This window comes from Eufriesea mexicana, unplaced genomic scaffold (genome assembly GCF_001483705.2).
Source record: "Eufriesea mexicana isolate 0111107269 unplaced genomic scaffold, ASM148370v2 scaffold1030, whole genome shotgun sequence".
NCBI lineage: Eukaryota > Metazoa > Arthropoda > Insecta > Hymenoptera > Apidae > Eufriesea > Eufriesea mexicana.
The window spans coordinates 74,509-97,172 of NW_016909159.1; the positions used below are offsets into that span (position 1 = coordinate 74,509).

At 31.8% G+C, this 22,664-nt stretch overlaps 1 protein-coding gene across 1 annotated transcript in view; it reads left to right on the forward strand.

Moving 5' to 3' along the window:
• LOC108547447 (protein gooseberry) overlaps positions 1–22,664 on the forward strand; it is a 58,998-nt gene that overhangs the window by 18,660 nt on the left and 17,674 nt on the right. The window contains exons 2-3 of the mRNA XM_017899978.1: positions 11,613–11,926; positions 12,979–13,108. Of these exons, the coding sequence (XP_017755467.1) occupies positions 11,613–11,926; positions 12,979–13,108 (444 nt within the window). The remainder of the gene's footprint in view (positions 1–11,612; positions 11,927–12,978; positions 13,109–22,664) is intronic.

The window sequence follows — 22,664 nt, forward strand, 5'->3', positions numbered from 1 at the left end:
GTAGCAGAAAATCTTCGAATTTCTACTCTCCTGTAGCAAAAAGGTCGTCGAATGTAAAGTGTTAATAGTTTGTTTATCAAAATATCCAAATTTTCAATTTTATTATAGAATACTATTAACCCTTTGCACTCGAGAGGTGCCTTTCAATCACCATTTGATAAAATTTCGAAGATCTATATTAATTAATATGTCAAATTTAAAATAACGTAACAGTGTGCGAGGTATCAAAATTAAATAATTCTACGTGTTAATTATTATACAATTTCCTATTTACTGCTCAAAATAATATCGTTAGCTTTGCAGCAGAATATTTTTGAACTCCTACTCTTCTTCTAGTCGAGTGCAAAGGGTTAATTTCTTGAAATATTTATTTATTTAGACAATATGTCTTAAATAATTACATATTGTCCTTCTTTAAATAATTATCAAATTATTTTCGCTTAATTAATTCAGTCAGATACATAACAAATCAGGAAACAAATTTTCTTCTGACTCTCTAAACGTTATTCAACGATAAGCAAGGAACGGTTGTTCGACAGGAAGAAAATCAGGTCTACCTGTACAATAATGATTACTTCACCCACAGTCGTATCATTTTGCCAGGCAAACCTATAATAACAATGAGAATCGTTTTTCTAACAAACCCTCGTACAAACCGTTCCACTGATTGCTTTATTTCCTCGACGTTTCTAAGTAGTTACAAGTAGCAATTTTTGCGAAAGAATTATGGAGATACAGTTGGTTGTTGAAACGTAAAGAATAATTCGCATGCGTACTATTACGAACATTCTTCGTCGATTGCCACGAAGAGGAATGAAAACAGAGTTAAGAGGTCTATTCGCACGGCTGATTGTCAGCATTCAGATCCATAACTCGACTCATGATCGTTAAAGTCCATAAAAGTATATTCAGCCGAGGAATAAAGGCTACACGAAAATCATGCGTGTGCAACGTGTGGCTCTGGGAGAGAATAAAATGAAAATTTTATGTCCATTTTCTACCCACCGTGAGAATATATCGTCAAAATTAATTTTAACTAACGCTGAGTAGCAATGCCGTTCACGCAGATAGCGATATATAATTATATGTTATAAATTATCAGCTTAGTAAAATTGTGTACATTTATACGTGGCTGTCTGGCACGAATATTTTATTGGTCATCCAGGAAAATATTTTTGAGAAATAGTTTCGTTGTGAGAATTTGCGAAATTAATTAATTCTTCTAAATTAAAATTAGAAATTTATGTTAAGCATAAAAAGTTAAGCATTAATCATGTTTTGGTATTAATTAACGGTGATAATATTAAGTGATTTGAATGTGATGATTTCAGGTGTAATAACAGAATTTTGTAAAAGAAAAAGAATTATTGCTAATTATTTAATAATTAGGAATTTAACCAAATGAAGTTTTCAATATTTCCAATATTTATATTAATTTCTAATTTTTAATTTTTAAATTGGTATAAACATTGGAAATATTTGCAAATAATTAGCAATGATTTTCTTAAATTAAAAACTAAAAATTAAAAATTAGTTTAGAAATATTAGAAATATTAGAAATTTCATTTGGTTTGTTCATGGTTAGCAAATAATTGGCAATAATGTTTTAAAATTAAAATTAGAAATTAGAAATTAGTATAAATATTGGAGATATTAAAATTTTTTTAAATTATTGCTGATTATTTAGGAATAAACCAAATGAAATTTCTAATGTCTCCAAAATTTCTACTAACTTTTAATTTCTAATTTTTATTTTAAAGAATTATTGATAATTATTTGCTAATCAGGAACAATCCAAATTAAATTTTTAATATCTCCAGTACTTATATCAATTTCTAATTCTGTATGTTCTATTTTAATAAATTGTTACTAATTATTTGCTAATCAGGAACAAACCAAATGAAATTTCTAGTGTCTCGAATATTTATACTAATTTTTAATTTGTAATTTTTATTTTAAAAGATTATTGCCAATTATTTGCTAACCATGAATAAACCAAATGAAATTTCTAATATTTCTAATACTCATATCATCATTTCAATTTAAGGAAATCATTGCTAATTATATGCTAATATTTCCAATATTTATACTAATTTTTAGCTTTCATGTCCTCAAATACTTTGCGAGATAAGTATTTACCATTCCCCATTAAAACCCAAAATATCCACAAATACACCTACTTACTAAAGCAGTCACGCAATGCGACGAATACCATAACCCCAAATTCAAACCCCCTCAACCGAATCTGCTAACGTGAAAAGATAATTCAGATAATTAAAGATCAAGCATTTCCCAAGCTACTTACACACCCAACGGAACCACAATTAACCAAACTAAACATATATTCCAGGCTTCCTGATCCAATTAAACCAGCGTCACTTCCGTCAATCGTTAAATCCACCCTAGAAGTACCTCCAATTAAATCCGACTCTGCACAACCTGCGAAATTAACTCATACCCGCGTCTCTGGCTACCTCGTTCCTCCAACTATCCGTACCACCACACACCATCAACCCACCTAGCCCGATCTTCGCCTAATCGCAACGAATTCCGAAGCACCGGTCATCGGTCCTCGATACGCAACTGTCGTTTCCTAACGCGTCGCAGCGCCGCACGGTATGCAGAATTTCACGTATTGTCGCTGGCCCGGAAGGCGGCGGGGAGGGGGCCGCGAGGCCCTTTCGCTGCGAGCCCGATTCGGGTCCGCGAGACTCGCCTCGCGCGCAGCGAGCGGAAGGCGAGTGGGAGAAGGAGGTCGGCGGCGGGAGGGAGAGAGAGCGAGATCGAGTCGGCGGCGGCGGTCGGCGCCTTTTGATCTTGCCTGTAATCCCGTCGGGCCCCGCGGCCTGACTGACGTCATGAGAGGTGTCCGAGGGCCGTACGTACGCGACGATCCCGCCTAAGTGTGCGGTGTGTGCGTTGCACGCGCTTGTGGATATGTCCTTACGGGCCATCGGGATCCCGTGGGGTGGGGGGATGTAAATCTCGCGGGCTTGATGAATGACGAAACGGGACTACTTTGGCGGCACCAGAAACGGCCGGGGGAGAGCTGGTGGGGTGCAACCTTTTTGAATTATGCCGTGGTAATTAGCAGAAGTTTTCGTAGCAGGTGTTACGAAGGACTCGTGTAACGACAGGCCCATTACTACGATGATTATCAATTTTTAGCGAGTCGTTAGCCTCGCTCCCTCGCTGATTGCCTATTTTTTCCATCCGCTCGAATTAGAGGGGTTTTCTTTATTTGAGGAGTTGGGGTATTGATTAATTAGCTCTTCTTCCTTCGTTTATTCTTTTTGGGTCAGGTTCCCGTGTGTTGGAATACCTCGCTGGTCCTCATTCGCGTTTTTTCGAATAACCGAGTTGTTTTCATAATCGTTTATCAGATTAAAATGTACAGTATGAGGTTCAGAGGTATAATGGGACTACCTTTTCTAAGACAATTGTAAAAATAAGACAGAGGAATTTTTGTTAGTATAGAATAGGATTATAGTGCATCGTGTAACGAAGAGAGTGGATGAGATAGGACGATGATGCATTGGCGTAGACACAGAATCAGTGGAAATTGTTTGACACGGTATAAGGGAGTTATTCGTACATTTCAAGAGTTCCAAGGTGGAATCTGATGTGCATCACGAATGCCAATTTCTAAGCTGTGAATGGAGGATGTACAAATATAGTAATAGACTGATTGAAATTTTTTGATTTTTGAATCTTCTGGTCATGGAATGGTGAACCATGCTTTACCATGGAATAGTGAAATTAGGTACTTTAAGTATAATTGCAGAGCTAGAAAGACACAGCCTGTCATGAGATAGGGGCAAGAGATGTGACACTTCTGACGTCCCTTTAAGTTCTTGATGGCGTACGATGATATAGTAATTTAATAAATTGCATTGACCAGTTCTCTTTATCACTCTATTCTACTTAATCTTGTCTCTTTCAATCACTTAGTCATGGGGTTCTATATGATCCTATTCGTAGATGTGATATTTTTGGACAATAAGGAAAATTAGATCTATCATGCTATGACTAAACAAATCTTCTTTAGAAATCTTCGAAGAAGACTTCTTGCAGTTCTAGGTTGACTATACTTCAGAGTTCTAGCTTCGTAGAGATAGGAAGATGGCTTGCTGGAGAAATGTAATTGAATTTGATTGGTCATAGGATAATGGAATCACCTTCCGTGATATAATCATATAGATGGAGCACATAAATTCTCATTATTGATGAAAAGTGTCACGACTATAAATGGAATCATACATATTGGGCTGGAATGAGATAGACCAATAAGTTGCGGTACAAAATATTGGTGTAATCATTGGATCAGAGTGTTAGTCATTAATACAAAATAAAAAGTGATTTATCCTTATGTGAGCTGTCCCAAAATTTACGCAAGATTTTAATTTTGCCCCATTTGTGCGGTGAAGTATTGCCAACGAAAAAGAAAATACAGCGTGACAGCTGACAGTTTGAGGTTATTAAAAATGGAGACACATGAAAGAGCAACTCGCCCTTATTATTGAGTAATATTTACAATTTTTAATTAAAAACCTGTGTTTTCTATCAAAATTACTTCTTGCATTAATATTACTTCTATATCAACATAAAATCAGACATAATCAGATATATAATCGAAGCGTTAATAATTGAAATAGAGTATGTAGTAACTTATCATACTACTACGTCGTCATAAAATTATATAATCGGAATGTTAATCTTTATAGTAAAACGGAAGATAACTCACGGTGTCATAGACATAGTGACACAGAATGAAATGATTAATAATCAGACTAAACTATAAAGTAGCTTATTCTAATACTCCTATCATAAAATTAAAGTCATATATGGAGACATAAAACCAAAATTATACGAATTTAAAAACATTAATGATCGTTGTATCATCCCATACGTAATTCTAAATAGAAGACAAAAGAACTCATTCTAATTTATATTATGTCAGTATAGGTAACATAAAATGAAAGTATTAATAATTAAATTGAACTAGAAAGTGACTTATCCTGCTATTACATCTTCAAACAATCAAATTCTTGCATGGTATTATAGAATCAAAGTTTCAGAAACCTAAAGGTAATATTAAAGATATCCCATCCCTCATGTAATACTTAATATAAAACAAAAAGACTTATTCTGATAGCTACTACGTCTGTATTATACTCATGATAACATAAAATTAAAGTATTAATAATTAAATTGTATTAGAAACTGACTTATGATATTACTATATCACCAAACAATAAAATCTTTGCATAGTGTCATAAAATCAAAGTTTAAGAACTTAAAAGTAACATCAGAGATGTTTTATCCCTTATGTAATTCTTAACACAAGCCAAAAAGACTTATTTTAATAGATATTATGACAGAATTGGTAACATAAAATAAAAGTATTAATAATTAAATTGAACTAGAAAGTGACTTATACTATTACTACATCATCGAACAGTCAAGTTCTTCCATGTAATCATAGAATTAAAGTTTCAAGAGCCTAAAGGTAGCATTAGAAATGTCACATACCTTATGTAAATCTTATTATAAGGTAAAATAGACTTAGTCTAACAGGTAGTACATCTGTATCATACTCATAATAACATAAAATCAAAGTATTAATAATTAAATTGTACTAAAAAGTGACTTGCACTATTATTTCATCACCAAACAATCAAATCCTTTCATGCAGTCACAGAATCAATGTTTCAAAAGTCTAAAGGTAGCATTAGAAATGTCTCACCTCATATGCAATCCTTAACACAAACCAAAAAGACATATTCTAATAGGTACTAGGTTAGTATCATACTCATGATAACATAAAATCAAAATATTAAAAATTAAATTGTACTAAAAAGTGACTTATGCTATTACTAAATCACCAAACAATCAAATCCTTGTATAGTGTCATAGAATCAAAGTTTCCAAAACCTAAAGGTAATATTAGAGATGCCTTATCTCTCATGTAGTTCTCAACATTAGACAAAAAGACTTATTCCAATAAATATTATGTCAGTATAGGTAACATAGAATAAAAGCATTAATAATTAAATTGAACTACAATCTGACTTATGCTATTACACTACCAAACAATCTAATCTTTTCATACAGTCATAGAATCAAAGTTTCAAGAGCCTAAAGATAGCATTAGAAATGTCTCACCACATATGTAATTCTTAACACAAATCAAAAAGACATATTCTAATAGGTACTACGTCAGTATCATACACATGATAACATAAAATCAAAGTATTAATAATTAAATTGTACTAAAATGTGACTTATGTTATTACTACATCATCAAACAATCAAATCCTTGCATATTGTCATAGAATCAAAGTTTCAAGAGTCTAAAGGTGGCATTAAAAATGTCTCATCTCTCATGTAATTCTCAACATTAGACAAAGAGACTTATTCCAATATATATTATTTCAGTACAGGTAACATAAAATAAAGGTATTAATAATTAAATTGAACTAGGACCAGACTTATGCTATTACTATATCACCAAACAATCAAATCCTTGCATAATGTCATAGAATCAAAGTTTCAAGAACCTAAAAGTAACATCAGAGGTGTTTCATCCCTGATGTGATTCTTAACATTAGTCAAAGAGACTTATTCCAATAAATATTATGTCAGTATAGGTAACAGAATGAAAGCCTTAATAATTAAATTGAACTAGAACCTGACTTATGCTATTACTACACCACCAAACAATCAAATCCTTTCATACAGCCATTGAACCAAAGTTTCAAGTTTCAATAACATTAGAGATGTTTTCTGACCACTGTCTCATCCCCAATCGCATCTCGTCAGGCCTGCACACCAAATCGTGCACTTCATCGTGAATTTCGAACGTGGAAGTCGACTTCACGCAATCACCCACTTCTTTGTCACCAGATTCGATTCGAGAGGCTGGATAGGAAAGTAGTATTCGCGGATACTAGCACAGAGTTCAACGTTTCGTCTAGCATCGCTCTAAGAAATGAGACGTCATATACGAGAAGACTTACGAGAGCTCTCTCGAGAGCACTCCCTCGAGCAATGTGTTGGAAACAATGGTTCTTTATCGCATCCAATTACCCGCGCGCGTCGTAAACTTTATGTCGCGGTGGTACCACGCGAAACTCTCGCTGTTCGGCGACAGTCGTTTCTCGTTTTAATGCAAATCCACCGCGAATATACAAATCGACGGGACCGCGAGGGAAATTAATTAAGTGGTAGAGAAACGTAAATGATTTACACGCGTGCACCGATACCATTATCCACGCGAGCCATAATCGATGGCGCGGTTTCGGTTCGGTAATTTCGATTTCGAACCTTTTCCCGCTGAGTAAAATATCGTGTTATTACAGTGCTAAGTGTTATCCACTTTCGGACGCTAATCGAATCCAAACTTTTAAATGATGGTCACGATGACAATTTACTGCTTGTTCGAACAAAGTTCTGAATTGTTGGGGTTATTTACAAGTTACATCGTTATCAGTAAACGAAGTTATTGTCAGATCATTTTACTTGATCATTTAGCTTAGAAAATGAATATATTAATTTTTAATTTGATTAAAATAGTGTATGTAATATTTGCATACTGTTGACAGTTTATATATAGCAGTAATTTATTGTATTATAATTTGAAAAACTTAAAAATAGAGTAATTAAATTTTTCAATGGAATAAATTGATGAATTCCAAATTAAAATTGTTAATTTAAATTATTTATTTGCTATAGAAATATAGTGAAAGATTGAAAATATTTATTTATCATTTCATTAAAATAAAATATGTAGTAAATAGGTACTTAATCCAAAGTTTTAAATGATCATCATGATGACCATTTATTGCTTGTTCGAACAATGTTCTGAATTATTCTGTTTATTTACAAATTATATCGTTATCAGTAAACGAAGATATTGTTGTCGGATCATTCTATTTGATCATTTAGCTTAGAAAACGAATCTATTAATTTTCAGTTTCATTAAAATAATGTATGTAATATTTGTGTAATATTGACAGTTTATATATATATACAATGTATATATTATATATATCATTTATCAGTAAGTTATTGCATTACAATCTTAAATACTTGAAAATAAAGTAATTAAATTTTGAAATGGAATAAATTGATGAATTCCAAATTAAAATTGTTAATTCAAATTATTTGTTTATTTGCTATAGAAGTTGTACTATAGAATAATTATATATACAAGATTGAAAACATTTATTTATGATTTCATAAAAATGAAATACGTAGTAATTAGGTAATTGCTTTTATCTTTTATGAGTAAATTCTTCTATAAATTATTTTAATGTAGGATAATAAAATTAAAATTCCACATTTATCCCTGTTTTATTTAATACATATTTTCCTTCATTTCAGTATATTTTCATTATCAAAGCATATTATCAATGGGAAAAAGCAACAACTATAATACGAAAGATTAAATAATTTGAAATAAGTATTAACTTCAGGCAGTCGGTATATCGTCTATATACATCTATATATTAATTATGACACTATGCTGCTATTAATGTATAGTACTGACACGAAGAAAATAATCGATTTAAATTTTTTACCGTGTGACTATGAAGAAATTAATTTCAGCAAGACTATACTCAATAAAAATTAGTGGTAGAATAAAATATTTTATGACTTTGTTTTATAACTACCTGTTCCCATGATGATAAAATTAAATTTGGGTTATTCGTAATATCAGCGGTGGCATAATGCTATAATAAATCTCACTATCTATAACGTATATCGCCTTACATCGCTGCATGAGTAGTATCTCTATAATGAATTCATAATGTTGCGAATTGTACCACTATTGATTTTATTACTATTTAAGTATCGGTTGTCACAGGAAATTTACATTTTTCTTGCTGCACTTTTATTCTAATTTTACTGGTATTTTTATTAGATTACCTAAATCTTATCTACACTGTGTTCCCATTAATAAACGCTAGTTCCTGGTAGATAACTTTTGTTTGCGAAAAAACTACAAAATAATTAAAAAATCACTTTATCGAATACTAAGATTAATTCTCACACCAAGTTAAATTCTCAAATTAAAGAAATTTAACCGAAGTAACAAATTAATTTCTTCAAATTTCAATACCAAGCAGAGACTATAACATAACCTCTAAAATAGCTCAAAGATCAGCTTATCGAATAGTAACAGTAAGATTAATATTTTTAAACTCATCTATCAAATTAAATAATTGAATTAATTTCTTCATATTTCCACACTAAATTAAATTACTAAATTAAATAAACTTAATCGAATTACTAAATTAATTTCTTCAAATTTCACTACCAAGCAGAGACTGTAACATAACCTCTAAAATAGCTCAAAGATCAGCTTATTGAATACTAACAGTAAGATTAGTATTTTTAAACTCACCTATCAAATTAAATAATTGAATTAATTTCTTCATATTCCCATGCCAAATTAAATTACTAAATTAATTTCTTCAAATTTCAATACCAAGCAGAGACTGTAACATAACCTCTAAAATAGCTTAAAGATTACTTTATCAAATACTAACAGTAAAATTAGTTTCTCCACACTCTTTCATCAAATTAAATAATTAGATTACCATTTCCAAATTCAAATAAAATTTCAACATCGAACACAGACCTTCCAAACCCACTCGTTTCTTCCAAAAACTCAATTCTCGCATTGCCAACTTTGTTTCTTTCCTATTTTTCCCCACATTTCTACTCTACCTCGCAATTAAAAATCCAGTGTACCACATGAAACCAGGAATTTGCATGTGAAAAGTGTACATGAATTTCACGTCATTGATGACACTTACCTCGACAAGGCCAAATACATGTAAACTCATAACAATCATTCATGCTAACATTTCTCCTAAAAGTACGTACAGAGGGCAATGAGTGAATTTTCAAGAGGAAAGATTAGAACGAATCTCTACTGGTCCAGACCCACGTTTTACTGCTGGACGCAAAACCAGGACCGTAACCCGTGACACGTTACTTTTCGTAGATCTCTGCGTCACGTGAAGTTCTTCGTTCGCGAAGTCCCATGATGGACCTCGTAAAAGGCCGCGGGGCCGACCATGGCATCTCATTCCGCTTCTTTCCTCCTTCTGGTGTTCCTCCTTCGCTGACTTTTTCAAAGGGGCTGCCGCTCCAACCGTGGGGATCCTTTTTCACTGACGCTTCGTTGTCCCCTTGCGTTACGTCGTTTGTTTGACTTCGTTATTATAATTAAGCCCATTAAAGTGGCCACTAATTGCTGGTAATTAGCGGCGTTTGAGCGGCGTCTTGCGTGCTACTGGATTTTCTGATCCGGTCAATCTTATCCTGGAAAATATTCATTTTGCTCTAGCCAGCCTTCGGGTCTTGCGTTTCACCTTTGTCTCTCATTAATGTCCTCTGACGAAGTTCCTGCGATTTCTGCCACTGGCTGCATTCGGATTTTCTTCTGGATAAATTTGGAAGGGTGCAAGAGGGATGTTTTGCGAGGATAGAGGATGTTGCTCGGTGATTGAAATCGCGATGAGCGTCTATTTCAGGTTCGAGTTAGGGTTATTTAAAAGTTGGAACTTTGGATGTGACTGTTGTTTATGGAATTCAAGTTCTTAGAAGTTCCTAGTCCGTAGTTCCTAGTCCCTAGTTTCTAGTCTCTAGTCCCTAGTCCCTAGTTTTTAGTCCCTAGTTTCTAATCCAATTCCTAGTCCCTAGTTTCTAGTCTCTAGTCCCTAGTCCCTAGTTTCTAGTCTCTAGTCCCTAGTCCCTAGTTTTTAGTCCCTAGTTTCTAATCCCTAGTCCCTAGTTTCTAGTCCTTAGTCCCTAGTTTCTAGTCCCTAGTCCCTAGTTTTTAGTCCCTAGTTTCTAGTTCCTAGTTTCTAGTCCCTTGTCCCTAGTCCTTAGTCCCTAGTCCCTAGTCCCTAGTCCCTAGAAATTTTGGAAGGAAAATTGGTTAATTGGGAGAAATGGAGACCCTAGTTTCTAGTCCTTAGTTTTTAGTCCCTTGTCCCTAGTCCTTAGTCCCTAGTCCCTAGTCCCTAGAAATTTTGGAAGGAAAATTGGTTAATTGGGAGAAATGGAGATCGTACTTTATATTAATTTAGGTATTTCACAGTGAAAATAGAATCGTAGATCCTAGTCCCTAGTCCCTAGAAATTTTGGAAGGAAAATTGGTTACTTGGGAGAAATGGAGATTGTACTTTATATCAATTTAGGTATTTCACAGCGAAAATAGAATCGAAGGTCCTAGTCCCTAGTCCCTAGTCCCTAGTCCCTAGAAATTTTGGAAGGAAAATTGGTTACTTGAGAGAAATGAAGATTGTACTTTATATCAGTTTACCTATTTCACAGTGAAAATAGATTCGAAGGTCATTGGTCCTAGTCCCTAGTCCTTAGAAATTTTGAAAGAAAAATTGGTAACTTGGGAAAAGAGAAGATTGTATTATACTTTACGAAATTTAGGTATTTCATAGTGAAAATAGATTCGAAGATCATTGGTACGTGATTGATTCACCGAAAATATGAATAAAATATAAGGTAGTCGCAATTCAAAAATCGCAGAAAGAATTTATACAGTAGGAATTAGGTGTGCATAATTCTTTCTTTTCCAGGACAAGGTCGTGTGAATCAACTCGGAGGTGTCTTCATTAACGGGCGCCCACTGCCGAATCACATTCGCTTGAAGATAGTAGAAATGGCGGCTGCCGGCGTCAGGCCGTGTGTAATCTCGAGGCAATTAAGGGTTTCGCATGGCTGCGTGTCGAAAATCTTGAATCGATATCAGGAAACGGGATCGATAAGGCCAGGCGTGATCGGCGGTAGCAAACCACGAGTCGCCACACCGGAAGTCGAGGCGAGGATCGAGGATATGAAAAGACAGAACCCTGGTATATTCAGCTGGGAAATTCGAGAGAAACTGATAAAGGTCTGTTGACAACGTCTGCATTATATCATTCACTTGTTGTTATAATTTTCTTGTGTATATATACTTATATACATGTTTAAACATTTGTGAAGATTTTTCTTTGAAATTAGGCATACTTTGAAGATTATAACAAATATTTTACTTCAACTTCTACAATATGTCTCTGAAAATACTCGTTTTGGTAATACTTATAGTGTATTTATACTCTAATCGCTATAACATGTTTGTTTGTATTACAATAATATACTTCAGATAGTTATTGTCTTAATTGTATATTTATTTTTAATTCATTAATATTATTTACATTCCTATCATAAGGCACTTTTAAGCATTATTTAATTGTTGTGATTTTCTATTTTTGTTTAAATTATCAATATTATCTTCGTTGTTGTCTTAGGAAATTTTAATTATGATTTTTATTGAATGGTTGATTTAATTAATGACTGTTATATGGACTAATCTATAAATTATTTGACTAGTTTGAAATATTGTAGAAAATAAATAAGTTAAAAACATATAAAATAAGTTAAGAATATATGTTGCATAAGTGTGTAATAATTGAGTTAAATATTTCAAAGATTAATATTATTCATTCCATTTTCACTATTTGATTAAACAACAAAATTGTAAAAATAGGAAAAAATTTGTTTCAATATTTTATTCCTGTGAGAAGTGTCAATACAAATCAATTTATTGTAACTTAAACCCCTCCATGACAATCAATTTTATTAATTTAATTAACAATTTTGACCCTCCTTGTAGATTTATTAAAATAGTTTGTAATTTATAATAAAAGATCCTTATTTATCTATATTACAAAATTTTCTCTTCTGTGTCTATTTTATTTATGCAATTTTTGACATGTTATTATTCGTCGTATCATTGACATGAAGTTTTGCAATCGTAATTTTTGTTTAAATAACAGTATGAGTATTCAAAAGTGAAGAATATAATTAGTTTTAAATAGCTGATTAGATATATAAGAAAAGGAAGAAAATAAAATTTAGCCAATTTCCATTAGTATACTAACTGGTCCAACGTGGTTCTGCCAGCAGGATGGTATCTGTGACAAAGCATCAGCACCATCAGTTTCCAGTATTTCAAGGCTGCTTCGTGGTCCTACGAACCAGACACGTCCCGGTGACGATCCTCGAAGAAATCATTCCATCGATGGAATACTTGGTGAGTTCGTGATATTTTCTAAAATTATCCTCGCATAATTTAGTTTCTATTCACCTAGTATAAAATTTAAATTATCTAAAATATTTTCAAAGCATCGGATAAATTTGAAATTTGAAATTCTCTATTTTAATTATTTTTTATTTTAAATCACTCAAAATATTTCTAAGCTTCAGTTACTCCGCTTAAATTTATTGTAAATTTTAGATTATCAACAATTTTTGAAATTTATCAGACAAATTTGAAGCTCTTAGGTTGGCTTCAATTTTATACCTGCCTTTGAGCTACTCAAAGTATTATCAATATGCTAAATAAATATGAAGGTTCCATTTTTTCATTTAAATTTAATATTAAATTAAAATTATACGAAATTTATTCAATCTTGTTTGGAAAAATTTGAAACATTTAGGTTTGCTCCTAATTTCACATTTGACTTTGGATTACTTAAGATATTTCCAATATATTAAAAAAATTTAAAGCTTCCATTTCTTCGTTATAATTTACTATTAAATTTATAATAACCATCATTTTCTGAATTTATCAGACAAATTTGTAATTCCAGATTTTGCATTTAATTTTATACCAAACTTTGAACCACTCTAAATATTTTTAATAGACCAAACAAATATGAGACTTCCATTTCTTCCTTTAAATTTAATATTAAATTAAAATTATACAAAATTTATTCAATCTTATTAGAAAAATTTGAAACTTTTAGGTTTGCTTTAATTTCATACCTGACTTTAGATTAACCAAAATATTTTGACTAAATATTAAACGCTAAATAAATTCGAATCTTTAATTTTTTCATTAAAATTCATCCTCATCTCTAAACTGTCAAAAATATTTTCACTATATAAAAGAAATTTATTTTTTATATTTTAAAAGACTTTAATTCTTTTTCACTTACATATACTGATGATTACCTAAAATATTCTGAATTCGTTAAACAAATTTGAGACTTCAGCTTCTTAGCCCAAATTTACTTTTAAACTCAAACTCCAAGTTTGGAATGACTATGATGTCATTGTAATCGCAGTAGAAACATTGACGTCCAATGATTAACCATATTGGTATCGATAGAGATGTTCGCAGACGATACGCGCCAAATTCGCGAACAGCGTCGTTGTTTTAACACCGCATAAACCATTTGGCCAGCGTAAATGAAACGCTCGAGGTAATCGAGCGATAAGCGTAATTACAGCGTGCAGCTACGTTAATTGAGTTAAGGTGACCGTAACGATAAATGCCGCGTGTATATCGGCAGTATTTTGCACCGGGCGAAAAAAGTATGCGATTCGCAGTTCCACGCGGTCTTCGATAATTACGACCCTTTTTCAAACGAATTACGTAAGCACCATCGTGAAAATTAAAATGGGAACAAACTTCATATTTTAACATTCACGTTGTTTTACGATAACTCCATTTTTCCTGCTTGAAATTTTCTGACAATTTTTACAATTTTTCTTTGTGAAATTTCTACCTACTGTATGGTTACAGGTACCTCATTATACTGTATTTTATCATCACAATTATGAAATTACAGAGTTTCTATTTCAATATCTATGCTGATTTACGATAACTCTATTTTTCCCTTTCTGAAAATTTTGCCAATTTTTGGGAATTTTTCTTTGTGAAATTTCTACCTGCTGCGTGGTTACAGGTACCTCATTATACCGTATTTTATCATCACAATTATGAAATTACAGAGTTTCTATTTCAATATCTATGCTGATTTACGATAACTCTATTTCTCCCTTTCTGAAAAATTTCCCAATTTTTGGGAATTTTTCTTTGTGAAATTTCTACCTGCTGTATGGTTACAGGTACCTCATTATACTGTATTTTATCATCACAATTATGAAATTAGAGAGTTTCTATTTCAATATCTATGCTGATTTACGATAACTCTATTTTTCCCTTTCTGAAAATTTTGCCAATTTTTGGGAATTTTTCTTTGTGAAATTTCTACCTGCTGCGTGGTTACAGGTACCTCATTATACCGTATTTTATCATCACAATTATGAAATTACAGAGTTTCTATTTCAATATCTATGCTGATTTACGATAACTCTATTTTTCCCTTTCTGAAAAATTTCCCAATTTTTGGGAATTTTTCTTTGTGAAAATATTTCCTGCTATATAATTATAAGTATTTCTAATGATCTTATATTCGTAATCTCATAAGGGACTATCATACACCTAATCGAAGCCATACCTATTAAACTGTGAAACATTAAGTAAAAATAAAAATTATAAATAAATAAATTCTTATATACGAATTTTAAAAATTTGATACATAATTTTTCTTTGTGAAATTTTTAGCTACTGCATGATTATAAGTATTTCTACATGTACTCATGTTCGTAATTTCACAAGGTACTATCATATACCTAATTGGAATCATAAGTTCCTACTGCCCAGGTGAAACATTAAATAAAAATGGAAAAATATAATGAAATGAAAATTTTCTATATTCAATACATTCGAAAAACGTAGGAGAGCATAAAATACGAGAAAAATAACATACAAAACGATTACTATACATATACAATTACACATTTGTACCACAATAACAAGTTCACATGAATATATAAATTATAATAAAACAAACTTCATTTACAAAGATTGTACTACTATAGTCTACAACCATACTTGCAAAAACAAAATGTCACTACGACAGTAATACAAAAATTCCATCAACTGGAAACATACTTAAGAAGAAAATTTCAAACTTCCTTCTCACCGAAATAAAAATTCAATCCTCCTCGGTCCTTTCAGAAAATTGACACTTTGGTCTTACTTTTCGCATCGAAATCACGGTGATTTCGTTAGATAAATCCATTCATCGGGGAACTGTTGGCCGTTCGAAGGCTGAATAGTTTCGAGGGCAGGAAGAGATTAACGGGAACATAGGTCCGGCCGGCGGACGTAAAGGGAGTTCCTTTGATTTTTATTTATTGGTGGCGGTGAAGCTCGCGAAGAAATATTAGGCGTCCCGTGGTGCGTAGATGTGTCGAGTTTATTACCTTGTCGGGAAGATTTAGTTTTGATTAGATGTACGCCGGGAATTGCAGGCCGATGCAAAGGACGCGGAGGATGGCCTACCTGTTGATCGGTTTGCACCGGTGCACAAATCTTCATTTTATCGTTGGTGAAATTACGTTGTACAGGCCGACTCGGGGATCTGGAATGCGTTATTGGTGTTTTCTAAGTGAAATGTTGCATGATTTACCGAAGTTTGTATTCCCACGATCATATTTCCCGCCGTTGAACATGGCGGAGCCACGAGCTACGACCGCGCTTCCTTCTTGGGTAATAATCTCAGCGAGTATTCTTCATCGCGTAAATCGATTCTTCTCATTACTTCGCGGATGTAAACGGAGTCGAGAGAGATATATATTCCGTGCTTCGTGTCGGAAAATTAGTCTGCCGCGGCTAATGGCCTGCCACCTTGCGTGAGACCTCGTAGGGGATTTTAGAGGAGCGACGCCCGAGCTGAGAAATCTTTGTTAGGTTAGTTATACTCGATACGAGGTTAGTAAAATTGTTAAGTAGGTTTTACTAGATGCGAAGGAGACGATATGTTGATATCGCGAAATAAATGTTTGATGTTATTGGGGAATTTATTGGAGAACAGAGGGTAGGCAAGAAATGGCGGGAATTTTGAAATTTTTAAATAATAAGGAAGGTTTTGTGCAAAATTTTTAATTGAGATTTTAGTGGACGCGTGGAAGTGATATTTTATGTATTATGAAGTAAATATCTGCCGATGTATAATAGGATTTTATTGAAGTACAGAGAGTGGGTATAAAATGGCGGGAATTTTGAAATTTTTAAATAATAAGGAAGTTTCCTTGAGAAGTTTTTCGTTCAGATTTTAATGGAGATATGGGAGTGATATTGGGTGTATTATGAAATAAATATCTGCCGGTGTATAGTTGGATTTTATTGGAGAACAGAAAGTGGGTATAAAATGGCGGGAGTTTTTAAATTTTTAAATAACAAGGAAATTTTTTTGCTAAATTTTTCGTTCAAATTTTAATGGAGGTATGGCAGTGATATTGGGTGTATTATGAAATAAATATCTGCCGAAATATAGTAGGATTTTATTGGTAAACAGAGAGTAGATATGAAATGGCGGAAATTTAAAAATTTTGATATAATACGGAAATTTTCTTGCAAAATTTTTTGTTGAGATTTTAATAGAGGTATAGGAGTGACATTTTATATATTATAAAGTAAATACCTGTCGATATATAGTAGGATTTTATTGAAGATCAGAGAGTAGATATGAAATGGCGGGAATTTTGAAATTTTGAAATAATAAGGAAATTTCCTTGCGAAATTTTTCGTTGAAATTTCAGTAGTTGTGTGGGAGTAATATTTTATGTATTATGAAGTAAATATTTGATGATACATAATAAGATTTTATTGGAGAACAGAGAATAGGTACGAAATAGCAGGAATTTTGAAATAATAAGGAAGTTTCTTTGCGAAACTTTTCTTATTTGTTATTACTAATTTGTTGTTATTATTAAGTAAATATTTGGCGACGTATAATAGGATTTTATCGAAGAATGGAGAAGAAATATAAAATGGCAGGAATTTAGAGACTTTTACACATTGGTGGGATGAAAATTAAATAATGATAATGATATTGGAGATTTTATTGGAAATTGGAGAGTAGAATATTAAAAGTAGCTGCAATTTTAAAATTTTTTAAAAGAGAGATGTTGAACACTGATTTTTCCAAAACTAGTTAATAATGAAATATTTTTGCAAAATTTTCGAGGATCAAAGTGTTACAGCGTTTTAATTATAAATACATTTATTGGGAAAATTGTTATTACATTATTATTGCAATTATTATTTTTGTATTCTTCGTGAATTTTGTCTGTAGAAACAATAGAATCCTTTTAGTAAAATATTAAGATAGAATCTTTAAACGATTATCATTTAAAAAAATTGAAATATTCAAAATAAATACAATAAATACCAAATTTATGTGCATATGCTCATAATAAATACCAAATATGAAATTTGTCAAATTTCAATTTAAAAACCAGTCGACTCTTCTTACTTCTGTCACACTTATCATCTCAAAATCAAAATATTTCATGGAATGGAAAAAATTTCATAAAAATACCTTTTTAATATCATTCTCAAATATTCTTCGCTAAAATTAATCTGATTTTTATACTCAAATAAGCTACTTCGAACCACATAAAGTATACCCTAAAATCACTTTTACTTTCATCAAAGAAATGTCGCAGATATAGATATATTTACAAACACACGTGGTCCTTTATATATACCAATGCGATTTCGTAGAAAATTTGAATAAAGCCGCGAATAAAATCGATCTTATCGGAATTCGATTACTCATGCATTATGTTGATAGGTGTGCACGAATATTACGAGGCATAAAAATGCAATTAATTAACCGTTATGGCGGACGATACGAAATAAAATTAAAATAAGAGATTCGAGTATCGTTTTCACCGCCATGTTGACGTGCAGCCGACGTAGTGTCAGGGAGGATGAAGAATCTCTTTGAATACGCTTCCCATTGGATACAAAATCTTTACGGGCCTTTTCATTCCCGCTTCGACACGATGCTCGACGAATGATGTCTTCTGAAAGATTCAATCGCAATTGTGGGTTTTCAGATGTTCGCATAGCAAGAATAATGGATGCAAATAAAAAGTTAAGTGAATAACATTGGTAAAAAGGAAGGAAGATCGGTGAGAAGATGGATATCTCTGTTTTATAATAATTATGTTCGTATAATAATTATGCTTGGCATAGTAAATTTAGTGGTTATAAATTAAGGATACAATATTCGAGGATAGTATCACCATTGGTAGTAATACCATTGAATGGTATAGTAAATTTAGTGGTTACAAATTGAGGATACGATATTCAAGTATAGTTGTTGGAATTAATACTTTATAGTACTAAGAGTATGCTATAATTATTAATTAATTAATTGTTTTAATAAGATACTTTGCATATTGTTGTCTCATTGAATGATGAATAAATTTGAGAAATTTTTGTTGTTTCATAATAATTCATTTGCACTTGCGTATACTTGTTTATAGTAGAGCGTATAGTAAAGTGTGGTTAATATAGTTGTAATGGAAATTAGAAATTAACTGGAAAGGATTGGATAATAGTATTCTTTAGATTCTTCTTTTCACTGTAATCAGAATGTTCGCCATAAGAATATGGTGAGAAAGAATATAGTAGTTCATTGAGAACATTATTATTAGTTTCCAAATCTAGGAAACTCTTCTATTTATTGTATAGTAATTTATAAGCGATATAGTCAATTTTTATTTGTCACTTAATTTTTGGACTTAACTTTTTCATAAATAAATATATATCTTGGTCGTTGAAATTAATAATAACAGGTTTATATTTATTCTATCAAAGATTATCGTCCATATCGAATACACCAAATTTACAAAAATTCAGAATTTTATGTTACAAATTATAATACTGTAATAAAATAATACAATAATGTCTTTGCAATAACTCTTTAAATAGAAAAAAGAAATCAGACTTACAATTATTCCTTCAGAAGCCACCTTTCATACAGGGTGTAAGAAGAAAAGGAAGAAAACCTCAAAAAAGTACACAAAAATCGAAAATTCTATTTCATAAATTAAAATAACAGTCTGCTATAACAATTTCCTAAATTTAAAAAAAGGAAAAGAATAACGTTAAACTTAAAATCAGTTCTTTAAAAATCCTTTTTCATTTACAACTCAAAAACACAAAAATTTACAAAAACTGACAATTCCATTCCACAAATTACAATAACTACTCTATAAAGATTAAAGATTACAATAACTACTCTATTAATTACAGTAAAATTAAGTACAGTAAAATAAAAATATTCTACATTAAAGAAAAAAAACAAAAATTGGTTCAAAGTAATTTCTTCAAAGACTCGTTTTCGTGGACGTAGTACAAATTTATGAGAATTAAAAATTACAATAACAATCTTCCACAATAGAAACACTTCTTAACTCCCCCTTTCCCTTCCAAAAATAAGAAACATTAGATTTAAAATTATTCCTTCAGAGACTTTCGCATGCACGACACGAAACCTCTGGAGGACATAGAAAAATTCCATTTCACGAATTACAATAACAATCTGCAACGTTTAAATGGAAGAAATAAAATGGAAAAAATAGATAAAAATATTTTATAATTAAAGAAAAAAAATGTTTTAAAGTAATTTTTTCAAAAACTCGTTTTCGTGGACGTAGTACAAATTTATGAGAATTAAAAATACCATAAGAATCTTCCATAATAGAAACACTTCTTGACCCCCCTCCCCCAACTCCAAGAAAAAGAAAACGTTAAATTTAAAATTATTCTCTCAGGGATTTCGCATGCATAACACGAAACCTCTGGAGGACGTAGAAAAATTTCATTTTACAAATTACAATAACAATCTGCAATTTTTAAATGGTAGAAATAACGTCAGATATCCATTTTAGAGGGGACCCTATTTTAAACGCGACACGTAAAACTGACAGAACTTAGAAATCCTATTGAACAAGATAAGAACGACAATATCTATCCCATTCAATTCCCTCGTGGTTCTTAGGTATATACGAACGCTTGACCCCGGACTTTAACCTCACTCCCGCAAAAGCGCATTCGTCCTCGTTAAAATTAAACGACCAGTTAGTACAAAACGGAAAGCTAGAAAGCGAGGCGGGGGCAAAAAACGGCTAGCAGAAGAAATGGTAAAGGTAGAAGGTCGGTGAGAGCAGAGCAGGAGGAGAGGACACGGAGTGGAAAAGGTTGGAACGCGTACACACGCGGCGTGTGGTCTTCTCGTGCTCCGTATCCGGCTGCCTCTAATCTTACAAACCGCCAACACCACGGCCGGCCTGCCGTTTTCATTCGTGGAACAACGGGCCGCTCTATTGATTTAGATGTTCCGCTGATCCGAAGTGGTAGTCGAGCGAAACTGTCAGGGATAATGATAATAACTGTCTGCCTCCCTCGACAGTAATTGTTTACATGCTTTTGGACGATTAACCTTTTGCGGTTCTCTGTCCGGCTGTACAGTGTCGACATCTATCACGGCGCACGTCACGTGACGATATCGTTTAGCCGCGATGGCGGTTTTCCATGTAACGATGCGTGTTCTTTTTTAATTCGATGCACGAGATATGATAACGCGTGGCAATTTGGACGTGAGTAGATTTTGAATTGAGATGTGAGATTTATTTGTTAGATAAATTAATTCGTATAGTAATGAGAATTTTAAGTTTAATCGTGCATTTCATTTTTGGGGGTTAGAATATTTAAACAACGGGAAATTTTGGTTATGTTAATTTGGATGGAGGCAGTTTGGGAGTATGTAAATTTTGAATTGAAAAGTCGAATCTATTTTTTATTTATTTTCATTGTTTATCGAATTTATACAAATATAGATAAATTAATTTGTATTATTATATAAACTATTATCTAAATTTGTATTGTAATATATACAAATTAATTTGTATGGTAAAGAAAATTTTTAAGTTTAATTGAGAGTTTCATTTTTGTGGGTTAGAATATTTAATCAATGGGAAATTTTGGTTATGTTAATTTGGATGGAGGCAGTTTGGGAATAAGTAAATTTTGATTTGAAAAGTGGAATTTATTTGTATGTATAAATTAATTTGTATAATGAAGGGAATTTTAAGTTTAATTGTGGATTTCATTTTTGGAGGTTAGTATAATCAATAAGCAGGAATTTTTAGTTGTCATTTTGAATAGATTTGGAAGTAAATAAATTTTGAGTTGAAAAATGAAATTTATTTGTCTGTACAAATTAATTTGTATAATAAAGAGAATTTTAAATTGAATCGTAATTTCCAAAGTTATAAAATTGTGTTGCGCAGAAAAACTTGTTATGTATTGAAGAAATTATTCGCTAATAACTTTCTTCTTTTCATGCCAAGTTTTCAAAAACATTTGTTCGAAAAATTCGATCATTATTTTTATTGTTAAAGAATAATCATTTTTAAAAGTTCATTACACATGTATAAAAATGTAAAATTTTCAATAATTATAGGAATCCCTGCTGTTATAAACTTTATGTTATTATAAACAAAAATATTATAGTATAGCACACGATAAGGTCGTGCTAATCCTTCCATGATTATGACTATGAACTTAGATTAGTATGTATGTTTCCAATACCAATATAATATTCCAGAGTATTTATACTAAAAATCGAGGAATTATTTTTTCCTAAAGAGTAGGTACATATCTCAAAAATTTCACGTCCTTCATAATATTATAAAAACATATAGTTCCTCTTTTTAATATCAGAACTATCAAACAAATCAAACTGATTCGTCTTCATTTCTCGTTTCCAGAATTAATGAAAACATTTAGCCCCCCTTGACAAAATTAATATTCACTCCTGATAAAATACTCATTATTTATTTTATTCTTCATCGAATCATAATTAATTTAACTGTTATAATTTATTATTATAATATTATTATTTATCATCAATAAAATAGCATGATGTAAATAA